Below are 13164 nucleotides of genomic sequence, written 5' to 3' on the forward strand. Positions count from 1 at the left end.
TGCAGTCGTAATGTATCGGAACACTTTTTGCAATACCATATCTAATGCGCAAGAAATAAACACTGGTTGCTGTTTTACATTTTTATGATGGGCAAAAAGCAATGACCTGGCGAAAACAGAATAAAAGAAGACATATTATATTTTCTATAAACATCTCCCAAAGTCCTAGAACCTAATCACCATCATAATTTCGTTTTGAGAAAGTACTATCGTTCATTTCTTTGAAAACACTTTGAGTTAAGGATATTATTTTACTGATGTATGTCCTGCAGGTAGATTACCCGGTGTATATAAAAAGCAAAGAGGTCACACAAAATTCATTTTCAGTTTCGTATTTCTATTTTGTACATTTCCCATTGTCACCTCTCAAGATTATTTGAGTGAATGTAAGAGATAACCTGGCCAATGAGACTGCCCTCGGAATTCCGACGTTTGTTCCTTTTAAATGGTAATGCTTCTTAAGTATATCCCGCGCTTATTATTAGAGAAAATTAAATCTCAAGATGCTGCTTCACAAGGCGTTTTTCTAATATGAATTGGGGGAAGGTCGATTCAGGCATTCCCTTTTACTGGTGGGTTCAGGCTCTCATTTTGCATGAGGAGGGTGGCGAAAGGGCCAGGGCCTACAACTTTCTTGCCAATCTATCCATGTAATGCTTCCATTTCTATCCAGCAACGGTGGTGTGAATTCCTCCCGAATAAGGGTTAGCGGACTCCCGCCTTTGTAATCGTCTTAGTTCCTTTTGCATTTTCGTGAAATTGGACCAATTGTGTCGAGGCGGCGTCCTAACCCTGTGGTTATAAAGTTCGGCTTCTGACCAAAGGGCTCTAGTTCAAATCCGGGTGAAAACTATTAGATTCATTCTATATGTTGTGATTTGTCAGATGTTAGATATCCTCGGCAAATCGCTGGTGGCAGATGACATGCGGAGTAGGATCTGTCCCCACCACCTTGAAGTACAACGTACCTTATATGCACTTCAAGCCCTGCAGGACTTGGTGCGAGGTGAGTTGTATTCTCAGCTATACATACATCCTTCGGGTTGATTAATATTTTGGTACATAGGTGCCTCCTTAATCGTTGTCATATCTGCGGATTTGTAGGGATTACCCGTGGACTTAATGAATATTTCAATGAATTGCCATGTTAATATTGCCCCAATCTTTTGATAATTAAATATAATATTTCATTGTCATCATTGTTTTCATTGCGTAAAATATGGAGAAAATCATTATAAACTCCTGAGGTTTAAGACGGCATTCAGTATATAATATATAAATGTATTTGTTGGTTTATCACAAGTACTGATACTCGGATTCTCTTTTTTTTAGTCATTAAGCCAAGCTAGTCCCAAAATCGTCTTTGATTGGCGTAGGCGTATTAGCTTTCAAAAATAATTATTTAATGACAGCTCGATAATCAATTTATCCCTTTTTCATAAAAATCCTCGCAACGACTCACTCTGAGGGTTGTAAAACAACAGCTGAGTGTTCAGACTGGCTGAAATTTTGCTGAGTACCTTCCCACGCATGCGCAAACACAGTCCCCAACTTTTGTTGAAGAGTGCTACCATTTTCATGTTGAGTTCGGAAACTTTTCAGATAATCCTCGTAAAACGCATTTCGGTAATCATTAATAAATGACGTTTTTTCAAATAAAACATCAAAGTAAAAATGTTTCATTCCTTTAATCAATTACTAACTTATACTCAAAGGATTGGGGAGATACGCTGGCTAATGTACTGGCTTCCCATCCCGAGGGCCCGGATTCGAATCCCGGAGGTGGCAGGATTTTTCAGAGATACGCCGATCCCTGCTTTTGGTGGAGAGCACTTCAAGTAGACTAGTGGAGTACGCCGTCCGCCGGATGGAATGTTTGATCGTGGACTCCTTGGCGCCTATCGTTAAAGAGTAAGGTTATGCTAACATCAATTTTCTCTCCACCCTCCCTCTATTTCCTGAGCAACCAACCCTTACCAAATTACCCACCTATCTCTAGTGAAGACAATAGCTTTAGATTTCGGTCGTCTCCCTTTATAGCTGCCACTAATACTTCACCCCAACTTTGGTTGCAGTCCGGATCTGCTCATGCCATCTCGCAATTAATTCTGGGTCTTTATTCACGTTCCATAATCCGACCACCCTTAAGAGCTATTAAATAAAGTGGGGAAGAGTTTACTTCGTAGGGATGCACTTGTTACCCCGCCACGTTTGCGAAATTTTTGTGTTCGTTCGTTCGTGGAGACAACGGTGAAAATAATGTATATTTTCAAAAAAAATACGGCTATTAAGTCGTCCTCGCGGAGCGATTTTTCGGCAACAGATGCCGCGGCGAAGGTCTGACCTATGAACCCTTCCCACCAGAACGGACGAGAGATACGCCCCTCCACAGTGGGTGCCCAGTAGAAATGGTAGTAAAATGTTTCCAACGAGGGAAACGACCTGGGGGGTTGGTTGCCTGCTTATCTCTCAGTGATGTATGTTTGCGTTACGGAAGAGGGGAGTAATGGTTGAGTGGTTTGACTTATGGGAGGGGGGATGGATTCGGAAGGGTCCGGAGTCTGTGCCCTAGCGTGAGGAGGGTTTGAGCAGCGAAGGGGGAGAGAGATACGTCCGCCTCACTCGCTGTGGTTGTAAGAGAAAGACGAATGCGGGAGTTTCTCCGATTGGACGAGGCGGGTCCATCCACTGCGCATGCGCCCTTTGACCCCGTCCACGTCCCAAAGCGCTTTCCGTTCTTGGCGCGGCAGTTGGAAAAGTTTACTCGTCGGCACAACTGCGTTACGACGTTTCCCCTCGCGTAGTGAAGTTTCGCGCTGGCGCCCAAGTGATGATTTTTTCCGCCCGAGTGAGTTCGTGAGGATCCTTTTCTTTTTAACCGTGTGCCTGAGCCTTGCCGGCCCCTGGCCCTGGATGTGCTTCGTTTCACGTGCATGTTTATTTTTCTTTGACAAAAGCTCTTGCGTGTGCGATGATAAAGTGCCGGCGATAGGTGGTGCTCGCCCTGGACAAGGGGATGGCGCGGGAAAGGATCGGGAAGAGGCGCCAGGCGCCCGAGAGGAACGTCCGGGGTGCTGATGCTAACGGTGAGTAGAGCACCCTTAATGAAGGTAGCCTAAAAATAAAACATTGGCACAAATGGAAAGAAACTGATATTTTTGACAATCCGATTCTTCAGGGTGTTAAAATATTCATTATAGACGTTTGTTTTAGAGTATTGGCATTTAAATATTGTTGGTAAAAAGAAATGTATGAATTTTTGTCAGGCTTAAGTCCATTTATTTCGCTCCACACAAATCCTTGTGCATGTTAATAATAGAACGAACGAAAATATTTGCAGCCCGAAATGGTATCTCGGCCTAGCTTTGTGGAATATTTTATATCCCTCAGTGTATGTGGATACTTAGTTAAGAGATGAAATTATCAGCCGTGGCAAAAAGTTAAATGATGCCTACGAGCTTTTCACAAATAAATTAATAAATATGACCCTGATTTTTTATTTAGTTTCATATTGAGGAGTGATAATCAGCGTGTTTGGTCCTAATTAAGCGTTAAATGCATGTATGATATATAGTATGCTATATTGTCGTATTTTTCGTGTAAATCATGAACACCAAATTATTCCGCATGCAATAGGATATTTGTGAACGAGCAACTAATGCTTAGGATTATATAGACTAGCACGCATCTCGCCAGACTATTATACCCGCTTGCATGCATGCTCCTTCGATGTAGTGAAAGAAGCGTGATAGTATTTATTGCAAGAATGAGCATCCAGCACTCTGCAAGCGGTCTACGCCATTGTTAAACGTTTATGTCTTTAAATTTAAATAATAAAAATAAGAGAAATGCCACCAGGAGTAATGTGCGCAGTCATAATATTTTGATGGCAGTTAATATGCAAATGGGTGGAAATTAATGTCAAATACCCAATGACTTTTCCGCAGTGATATTTCTCTCGCGTTTGTGTGTATGTATTATATATTTTTTATAATATTGTAAAAATATATACTTATTCATTTATAATATATTATATATATAATATTGTATATATATATATACACTTATACATATATATATATATATATATATATATATATATATATATATATATATATATATAGTACAATACACAGTAACACACAATATAGAAACACAAAAAAAGAACACTCACACGTTATTTCTTGATATTTCGACGGAAACAATCCGTCTTCCTCTGAAGATATAGAAGTAATGACTGCTGGAGTTGTTGAGGTGAGGGGTGCGAGAGAAAGGGAAGGGGGGCAGGAGAAGGGGAGAACGGGAGGCGAAGGAGGGGTGAGGGTGGGCTTCCACAAAGTAACAATTTTAGGCCACTCCCATCAGTGAACGACATTGAAGCCCGGATGCTGATAGGCCATACAGATGTAAATGAATGCCATTTCAAGTGTTTTTAATTGTATAGGGTTATCGGATGTGGGAAGGGAGGCCAGGACGGAAACATTGTAGCACAGGTTGAAAGGGGTATTATGATGGGAAGCATGTTTAGGGATGGGGAGACCCGCGGACGGGGAGGAGGGATTGCACGAGGCGCGGTGGTTATTAATCCTAATGTTAAGTGGTGTGGAACATTGGCCTATGTAAAATGACGGGCAGAGTTTACAGGTAAGAAGATAAACTACATTCTTGGAAGTGCAAGAGGAATAGGGGAAGGGCGGGAGAGAGTTAAATGGTGGGATGGAGTGGGGTGGAGTGGTGAAAATAGGGCAGGTTTTGCATCTTGCTCGATGACATGGAGTGGGTATGGCTCTGGGGATGTGAGGGGATTTTGAGAGCGGCCTGGTGGATTTGAGGATATCTGCTAGGTTGGCGGGACGTTTGAAGGTGACAGAGGGGCATTTGGGAAGAAGGTTGGAGGAAGTGTTGTGATTTTTGAGGATGGGGAATAGGTCTTTGAGGATGAATTTGAGAGACTGAATGCCTGGGAAGTAGGTAGTACAGATTGAGAGAGGCTGGGAGTCTGTGGTTGAGGCAGGCTTGGGGGTGTAGGAATGTTTAAGTATTTTTTTATGGAGGAGGGAATCAGGGTATCCTCGTTGGAGGAGGGAGTGGTGAAGGTTGTTAAGGTATTTCTTAAGGGATTCGGGATGGTTGCAAATGCGGTGACCGCGGATAGAGAGGGAGTAAGGGAGGGAGCGCTTGGTATGGGAGGGGTGACAACTGCTGTAATGAAGGTATTGCTGCTTATTAGTGGGTTTTGTGTGAACAGAGGTGAGGAATTTGTTATTACTGAGGGTAATATTAACATCGAGGAAGGTAATCTGAGAGGATGAAATGGTCGAGGTGAAAGACAGAGATGAGGAATCGTTGAGTTGGGAGATGAAGGAATTGAGGGAATCTATGCTGTGTGGCCATATTAGAAAGATGTCGTCAATGTATCGGAGCCACAGGAGGGGTTGCAGAGGATAGTTTGAAAGGAAATTCTCTTCTAGGACACCAAGGTGGAGGTTTGCATATGAAGGGCTGAATCTGCTACCCATGGCACAGCCCTTTATCTGGAGGTAATGGTTATTGTTAAAAGAAAAGGAGTTGCGGGTGAGAATGAATATATATATATAGCCATAAACACAGTAATCAACCCCAAGGTCGATTTGGAAGGTGATGGTAGAGTTCACCCAGTACTTAAGAATGCATTTTGTCAGGGCTCTATCAGCAAGAGTCGTAATAATTACGATTAGATCAATCCAATGTTTCACTTGTCAAGCATTTTAATTCATCTGACTCGGATATGGTATTTGCGCTCTTAGGTGTTTCCAGTTCCTAATTTGTGTCACCGTTTTTATTTAACTCATATACTCGAGCCATGCTGGCTGGCATTGCATATTTCAGCTTGACAAATAGAAATGGTGGTTTTGATGCGAATCGATTCTTTAATGTTTCTTTTCAAGTCAAGCTAAACTACTAGTGTTTTTATGTCAACGAATTATTGTTTCTAACAGCTGTGCCTCGCTTTCGTATGTTGTCATAAGTGGTTTGATGGTTTCGATTTTCGATTTAATCTCTCTACGTTCCCTCCACTGATTAGATGTCATCTTAAATGTAGCCATTGGAAGACGATTTCCATTTTTTATTGGCGCCAAAGTTAGCGCATGATTTTTATTGCGTAGCCCAGTGAGCTGAATTTTTTCCGTTTCATAAAATATTTGTCAGGAAAAGAATGGGAGGGGTGTAGAAAAATTCCGTCGAATTTTTGGCTCTGTTTAATAAAATCATTTGTATTTCTACTTGAAAGAAATTGAAAGGCTGAACATGGGGTCTAAAGGCAGTGATATTGAAGATTTATATGAAATTTGCTCTCTTCTAAATGTTAACATTTATTGCCTCATAATTTTTAAGAAATTCCGATGGTGATTTGAGTTTTAATTCGATTCAACTTTTGTTTTCCATAGTGAAGTGTGTCAGGAGAGCGGATTAATTTTACAGTTTATATTAATTTGTTATAGGTTTTTAGAAGAGTGTATTACTTGTGTGATGGACTAACGTGGGTATTTATTTTCATGGGTGTAGAACCTTCCTGGTTTTTTAGCTAATATAGTTTTTCTCATCCTATATTTCTTTACTGGCTTTCCTTATTCCATCATTGGCTTAATTCACCTCCTCTCTTTTCTCAGTTTATCTTATTCATCCCGCAATCCTTTTTGAAAGAATATACCCAGCTTGTGCTCATCCCCCCAGCTTGTCCTCACCATTATAACCTTAACCCACTCGAAAAGGTTTCGTTTTCACTATCGGTCTTAAGGTTTTTGTCCACGATAAACTACAACGACCAATCTTCGAGTTAGTCATTTCCACCACGAATATGAAATTACTTATAGAATCATAAACGTTGGAATTTTTCTCAGACCTCATTTAGCACAATTCACATGCTACGAAATGATGATCGAGTTTCATTATTTTTGATATGTCATTGAATTGGAATGAGGATGTTGATGTTAAGGTGGCATGCATTGCATCGACATCTGAAAGCCTCGCATTACGCCAACCGATCTGGGATCTTCACCGGTTGGTCATGTCCATCACTAATTAAAGGGAGGTGGAGGTCTAACATGGTGGCTTATCTTATCAATTGAATTGATAATTCATATTTAATGGCAGATGAAATATTTTGCATCAAAAACATTTCAGAATCTGTATTAGCATTTGTTAGCATAATTTCATTTTAGTCTTCACTTGCATTTCTTGATTTTACAACCTTATAGGTGAGGCTAATGCCACACTTACGAGACTTAAAAGTACATTATGCATGCTTTGAGTGTCTTTATGTCAAACGAATGTAACTTTAATCTATGCCTGTTATTCCGTTCCATATAACGTGTCCATTACTATTATCGCTTGCCCCTAGACCTTGCTTGGTAATCTCAGCCTTGGATGAAGCTTATATTTGTGTTTCCTTATCATTATTTACTACGAGGCGTCCGCATTTTTAAATGATCCTCCCCTCTTGGGATAGCACAGCCGCTTTCGTATTCTAGAGGACTTTGACTAGGAGCGAATGAGGGCACCAGGGTCACGTGCTCCCTGAGTACTGATCAGTGGCGTAGGTAGGATGCATTTAAATTACAAATGAATTCGTTTGATGTCCCCAGAATCGGTAGTAGGAAGTTCATAAAATGCGCGTTCATCTCTTAATTGTCTTCAATCCTCTTCGAGAAACTGGCATAAATCTATGTACCTACTGCGCGTAACATACGGATGTTAATCCCACGGCACCAATGGACCTTAAAAACTGTTGGAGAAAGTAATCTTGGTTAAGGAGATGGGTGAAAATGGTCGCTGACACTATTACTCCTCGCGGGATGAAGAGAGCCCAATAGAAGTCTCACATTTTCCTGGTCGGTCAGATTCAACTAAAGCTCAAAATTTTCATCTCTTGCACCAACAGTTTCCATTACCTGCTTCTCATTGTTCGTCCTAGGTCTTCCAATGTAACTCTTCCCCTCCACGTTTCATTCAATTATGATCTTCAGTACACTAACGTGCCTGGATGAAAGGATGTCCAATAAATTTCTCTCTGCTACCTGTAAGTTTCCTCCGTAGGCTTCTGTCTTCGCCAACTCATCGCCAAAAAAAATTAAAAATTACTTCATCAGTTATAACCTCCATACTAAAAAGAAAGACTTGTAATTTCCACAGATTTTATTATATGGTACTAATAGCATACTAGTACCATATAATAAAATCCGTGGAAAAGTACAAGTCCTGCTTTTTAGTATGGATATTAAATACTTCCACGAAGTGAATCCTGAAGCAACAGAATATATTCATCAGATAACTTCGTCTATTAGTTTATTTTTAGCACTATTCTCTTGCATAATATTTCACAAGTATTTATTTTAATTGATAGACTTGCATCCGAGTTCATCCGGAGTCCACGTTGTAATAATATAAAAATTTGGTTGAGGCTTTGCTGTAGTTCTTAAATTTTGAAACATTTTTCCATTTATTCGTGCCAATACAGGCTTTCGGGTTCCAGGTACACTGGCAATCGAAAGCAGTGGCACGGAATGAAAATGCTAATAGAGAATTTCGAATTGTATTTAATAACCAATTAATTTACAATTAGAATCTCCCCTTTATTGATCCTTTAACTTGATACTATTCACAAAAATGTCAAATTGAGTAAATTACGGTTAAAAAAAATATTTTGGCAAGTTTTAGATAAATTATAGGAATCGTGTCCGAGGATTGACCTTATGTAACAAATAGCGCTGTAAATCGTTCCATGTTTTTAGAATATTGATATAGTTCCTCAATATTCAAATACAAACCGTGCTGCTCTGATTCTGTACGATGTAGAAAATGTCTGCATCTACATGATTCTCTACAAACCACCACTAGGTTGTGTTTCTATCCCAAGTATGTGACATAAAAATTATATTTAGCTGAAATGTGAATCATCTATAAAACTGCGAAAATTTTCAATTATTGGAGATAATGCCACAGTTACGGGCACTGAGGTATCCAAGTTTAATACATTTCTCTACGAGTGCGGGTTCAACTGCTAGTAAAAAGAAAAACAATAAAATAAGGCAATGATGACATTCTTATAATTAAACAAATAAGTTTTCCCCTTAGCGATGTCGTTTGCAGTTATTCTAACCCCTGATCGTTCGTTGGAAAAATACGTCTTAAATCTATTTGATCTTGTCTTGGTCTATTTTATCTTATTTTCATGATCTCTCAGAGAGTAATATAAAGCCCGGATGATTCATGAAAATGAAATATAATTCGCGGAATAGATAGAATGTTGGGTCTTGCTCATTACGTTGGAGGAAATGGAGGAAATGAGGGAATGCATTTGATATCTTTTAATTTTGAGATTTTTTTAGTAAAAACATTTTTTAAATTCCTCATTTATTTGAAGTTCTCTACAATGCAAAATGGTGTTGTTATTGATTCCATAAACGCAGTCTAGAACTGCGGCAGTAAAAAATGATATTCCTTCGGTAAGTTACACCGAATCACTAAATTTTAGTGTTTGCACCGCTAAAAGTATTCTAACTAAAGCAGTGAAGTGCCTGGAGAATCTGGAAAAATCAGGTCAATACGTAAATCTGGTGCTTCAAAAATCTGACTTCACTCGCAGATCTCACCACGCTGCATTCGAATATCAAATCTCTGAAAGCTTCTGCCACCTCCAGAGGTCAAAACCGGATCCTTGGACCAGGATGCCGATTCCAGAGGCACTTCAGCAGATCGGATCCGATATTTTAGGCTAGATTACAAGATTTAACGATATGGGTGGAACTCATTTGTAAATTCTAAACGTCACGAACTGTATTAAGGCATACTTAGATGTAATGCAGCGCCATGTCTCACGTCATTTCAAGCCGTAAAAGCAATCCAATGAAGGCCGCTACAAGCAAAACGCCCATGCCTGCGGCGGGTTTGAAATTCACGAACTCCGGGTCATCCGTCGAGTGTGCTGTCAGCTGGACTTCGGGCCGAACCGTTACACGTGTACCTCCACTTGTGGGCATAATTTATGCCTTCAGATGGGTCCGTAATGTGGATGTTTAGAGGGCGGAGCCTTCATTTGCCGAAAAGTACTAATCGAAAGGTCCACGGTCACTAAAGTGTTCAGCACAGCGTCGCTGATTGTTTACTTGTCAATTAAAAAATTGGTTCGATACATATTATACCTACCGGGAAAGCGATCATGAAAATCTTAATGTGGGAATCACGTCTTCTCCTCCTTAGATTAATTTATGGTGAAGCAAATTTCCTTGATGGAAGGTGGTAATACACAAACTGTGCTTGCATAGCCATAGTGATTGCTAACCGTGCGTCTAATGAGTGACAGAGTGAATGTGGTTTCGAACATTTGGAGAAACATTAAGTATCGCCAATTAAAATATTCCGTACCACTTTGAGTAATTGTGAGCCCATAATCGTCCCTAAAAATTCTAAAAATAAAATGGATAATGTAACAAACAAGAAGAACTTTCGTATCCAATGCTAGTGAACCCGAGGCATCGTACAGCCTGCAATAACACATAAACTTTAATTATAAAATGTTTCATAATATAAGTAGGACTAAATAAGTACGACAAAATTTAAGTCTCAACAAAATTTTACTTTTTTGCAACTTCGGTTTCGGATGAACTCGGATGCGAATCTTCCAATTAAAACAAATACTCGTACTTGTAACATTGAATGAAACAGAATATTACGGAAAATAAAATGGATGGACAGAGTAACAAATGAAGAGGTTTTTCAAAGAGTTGGCGAGGACAGAAACCCGTGGAGGACATTAAGGTGAAGAAGAGCAAAATTGTTTTGACACATTTTGAAGAACGATAGTTTGCTGGAGATCATAATTAAAGGCAAGGGAACAAATACAGGGACGGTCAGGGATGAACTAAGAGAAATGAGTAATGGGAAATATCGGTCCTGGGGAGGTATGACGAAATGAAGATATTGGCCAGGAACAGGATAGTCTGGAGAGCTGCCGCAAACCAATCCTCAGCATGAAAACCCTTCCTCTATTATTGAGGAACTTGCAAATCCTTCCCTACAAGGAGGACGTCACGGTTATTATGTTGTTGTCGGCGCTAACCCTTTGACTCACGAACCTTCATGTCGTTAGAGCCCTGCACAAAGGAAACTAAATCGGATAGAGCACCACTGGGGGTCGGAATATCATCTCCAAAAAAACCCTGACTTCACGACTGTTCGTCTCTTATAAATGCCTAGTCTGGACGCTTCGACGTTGTACGCAGTTGAAGCAAGAAATCGATTGGCATCACCTCACCTGTGATCGCATCTCTCACCCTTCGATTCAAACGAATTCCTTCCGCGCTCCAGACATCGACGCCCTTCCCCATCTCCCAAGCGCGTGCACAAGTAAATCGTTCGCACCACCGCCTTCGTAAGTTTCCCGCGAATATAGGAGTCCTAACGTAAATACGTAGCGTTTCGGTAGTCCGATCACGGCTTGCGGTAATGGCTGTGGCTTCTAGAATTCTCGACTATCTACAAGCATCCTCGGTCGACCGCTCAACATGATAATGTACGTCATAAATATTAACAGAGGAGAGAGAGAGCCGGAACCGGGTACATTGATGCACGTGGATATTGCGTTCACCACTCACTCACACGTTTTACAGTCCGTTCGACTGAGAATCGATGCGCGGGGCGCTTTGGCCCTTCCGAGTCGACGGCGTGCATGCGGAGTGCCTCCTCACTGCTTCGCGGACCACTTGCGCACCTGGAATTCGGAATTCGCCGCAATCACGGTCCTCCCGCCTCTTTTCGTTCAGATAGCGTCAACTTCGGGCGACACTCCGACTGATTCACGAGAACCCTTATGCCCTGGAAAGGGATACTACAGGAGGGGCATCAATAAAGGCAAGTCGATGACACATTTGAGAAGAAAATGTCTCCTCGCGACTAATTATGAGGATCGAAACTGTGAAGTGATTAAAAAAGACATTATTAATTCATTAAGGATACGTTAAAAGATATCTTATTGATTAAAGATGGATTTTGTAATCTCTTCACCCAAAATGAAAGATATCTATTGCTACAACCGGGAACTTCAAAAATCATTATCCCTGAGTAATGCAGAGCTAAGAAGATTTAACATGTTTTCATTTGCCCCTTCATAGAGGTCAGAAGTAATAATTCATATTTTGCAGTGTTCATCATCTTGCATCATTCATCATTCATCATTTTGCAGTGTGATCATGGTCTAACAGGCATAGACAAAATCTTTCGTTTTGAGTGTTAAAGTTTAAAAATCACCAGCTGTCTCTTTAAAAGTGTCCCTCCTGGGTTAACTTGTTCTGCAAAGACTTCAAATGAATTTCGTTCTAATGCACAACTTCTTAGTGACAGGTTCTTTATAATCGAGCCATTAAGCTTAAAAAATTTAATTGTGTTTTGATACTATCCTGAGATAGGACGTTTCGTAGTTAGTCCGCGAATCATTTTCTTAAGGATAGAAGCCGTCGATTTTTTCTTCCTCTCTCTTGGGGTAATCGTTTATTTCAAGAACGAGTAAATGTGATGCAATTGATGTAGAAAATATTTTTTCATTACAGTTCAGCGATATCATGCAGCAGAAACGGGGAAGAAACTGCTTCAACATACCGCGATGAATTCTTACATTTAGATTGCGAATGACACCAGAGTAAATCTTAGAATACAAATCCATTCATTGGTAATACATTATTGTTTACGAAAGCAGTTGCCTCGTAATACCAAAATTGCATCTAAGAATAAATCTTAGACTTGAATTTAAAATTTTGAAATTCAGATCCCATCTTGAAAGCACCTTAATACTAATAGAAAGCTGAATGAATACTGTAATAATAATGACAAATAGATAGATTGCTCATTTAATCTATTGTCCATGCTAAAAATATTTCGTGAATCGGTTTTAAAAAGAAAGAATTGGTTGCATTGATTATCGTGTCGGTCGTGATTATCTCACGTTTCATTCTGCTTACTACAGGAATAAATTCGTTGAAGCGGAACTTACGAAAAGGGTTTTAGGCTCAATCATTACCAGTTGTTTTACACCTCTCGCATTTCACTTGTTTCCTGATACAAAATTACGAATTTTAGAGGGATGTAACACCCATCACACAAATGAGTATCTCAAAGAATTTTGATTGTATT

At 40.0% G+C, this 13164-nt stretch overlaps 1 protein-coding gene across 1 annotated transcript in view; it reads left to right on the forward strand.

Annotated features, from left to right (window-relative positions):
* The first annotated feature begins 3016 nt into the window (after window positions 1-3016).
* Window positions 3017-13164, forward strand: part of LOC139694068 (muscle, skeletal receptor tyrosine protein kinase-like) — a 58480-nt gene continuing 48332 nt past the window's right edge. Inside the window, exon 1 of the mRNA XM_071592490.1 lies at window positions 3017-3086. Within this exon, the coding sequence (XP_071448591.1) occupies window positions 3017-3086 (70 nt within the window). The remainder of the gene's footprint in view (window positions 3087-13164) is intronic.

This window comes from Hetaerina americana, unplaced genomic scaffold (genome assembly GCF_022747635.1).
Source record: "Hetaerina americana unplaced genomic scaffold, ioHetAmer1.1.p SCAF_5, whole genome shotgun sequence".
Taxonomy (NCBI): Eukaryota; Metazoa; Arthropoda; class Insecta; order Odonata; family Calopterygidae; genus Hetaerina; species Hetaerina americana.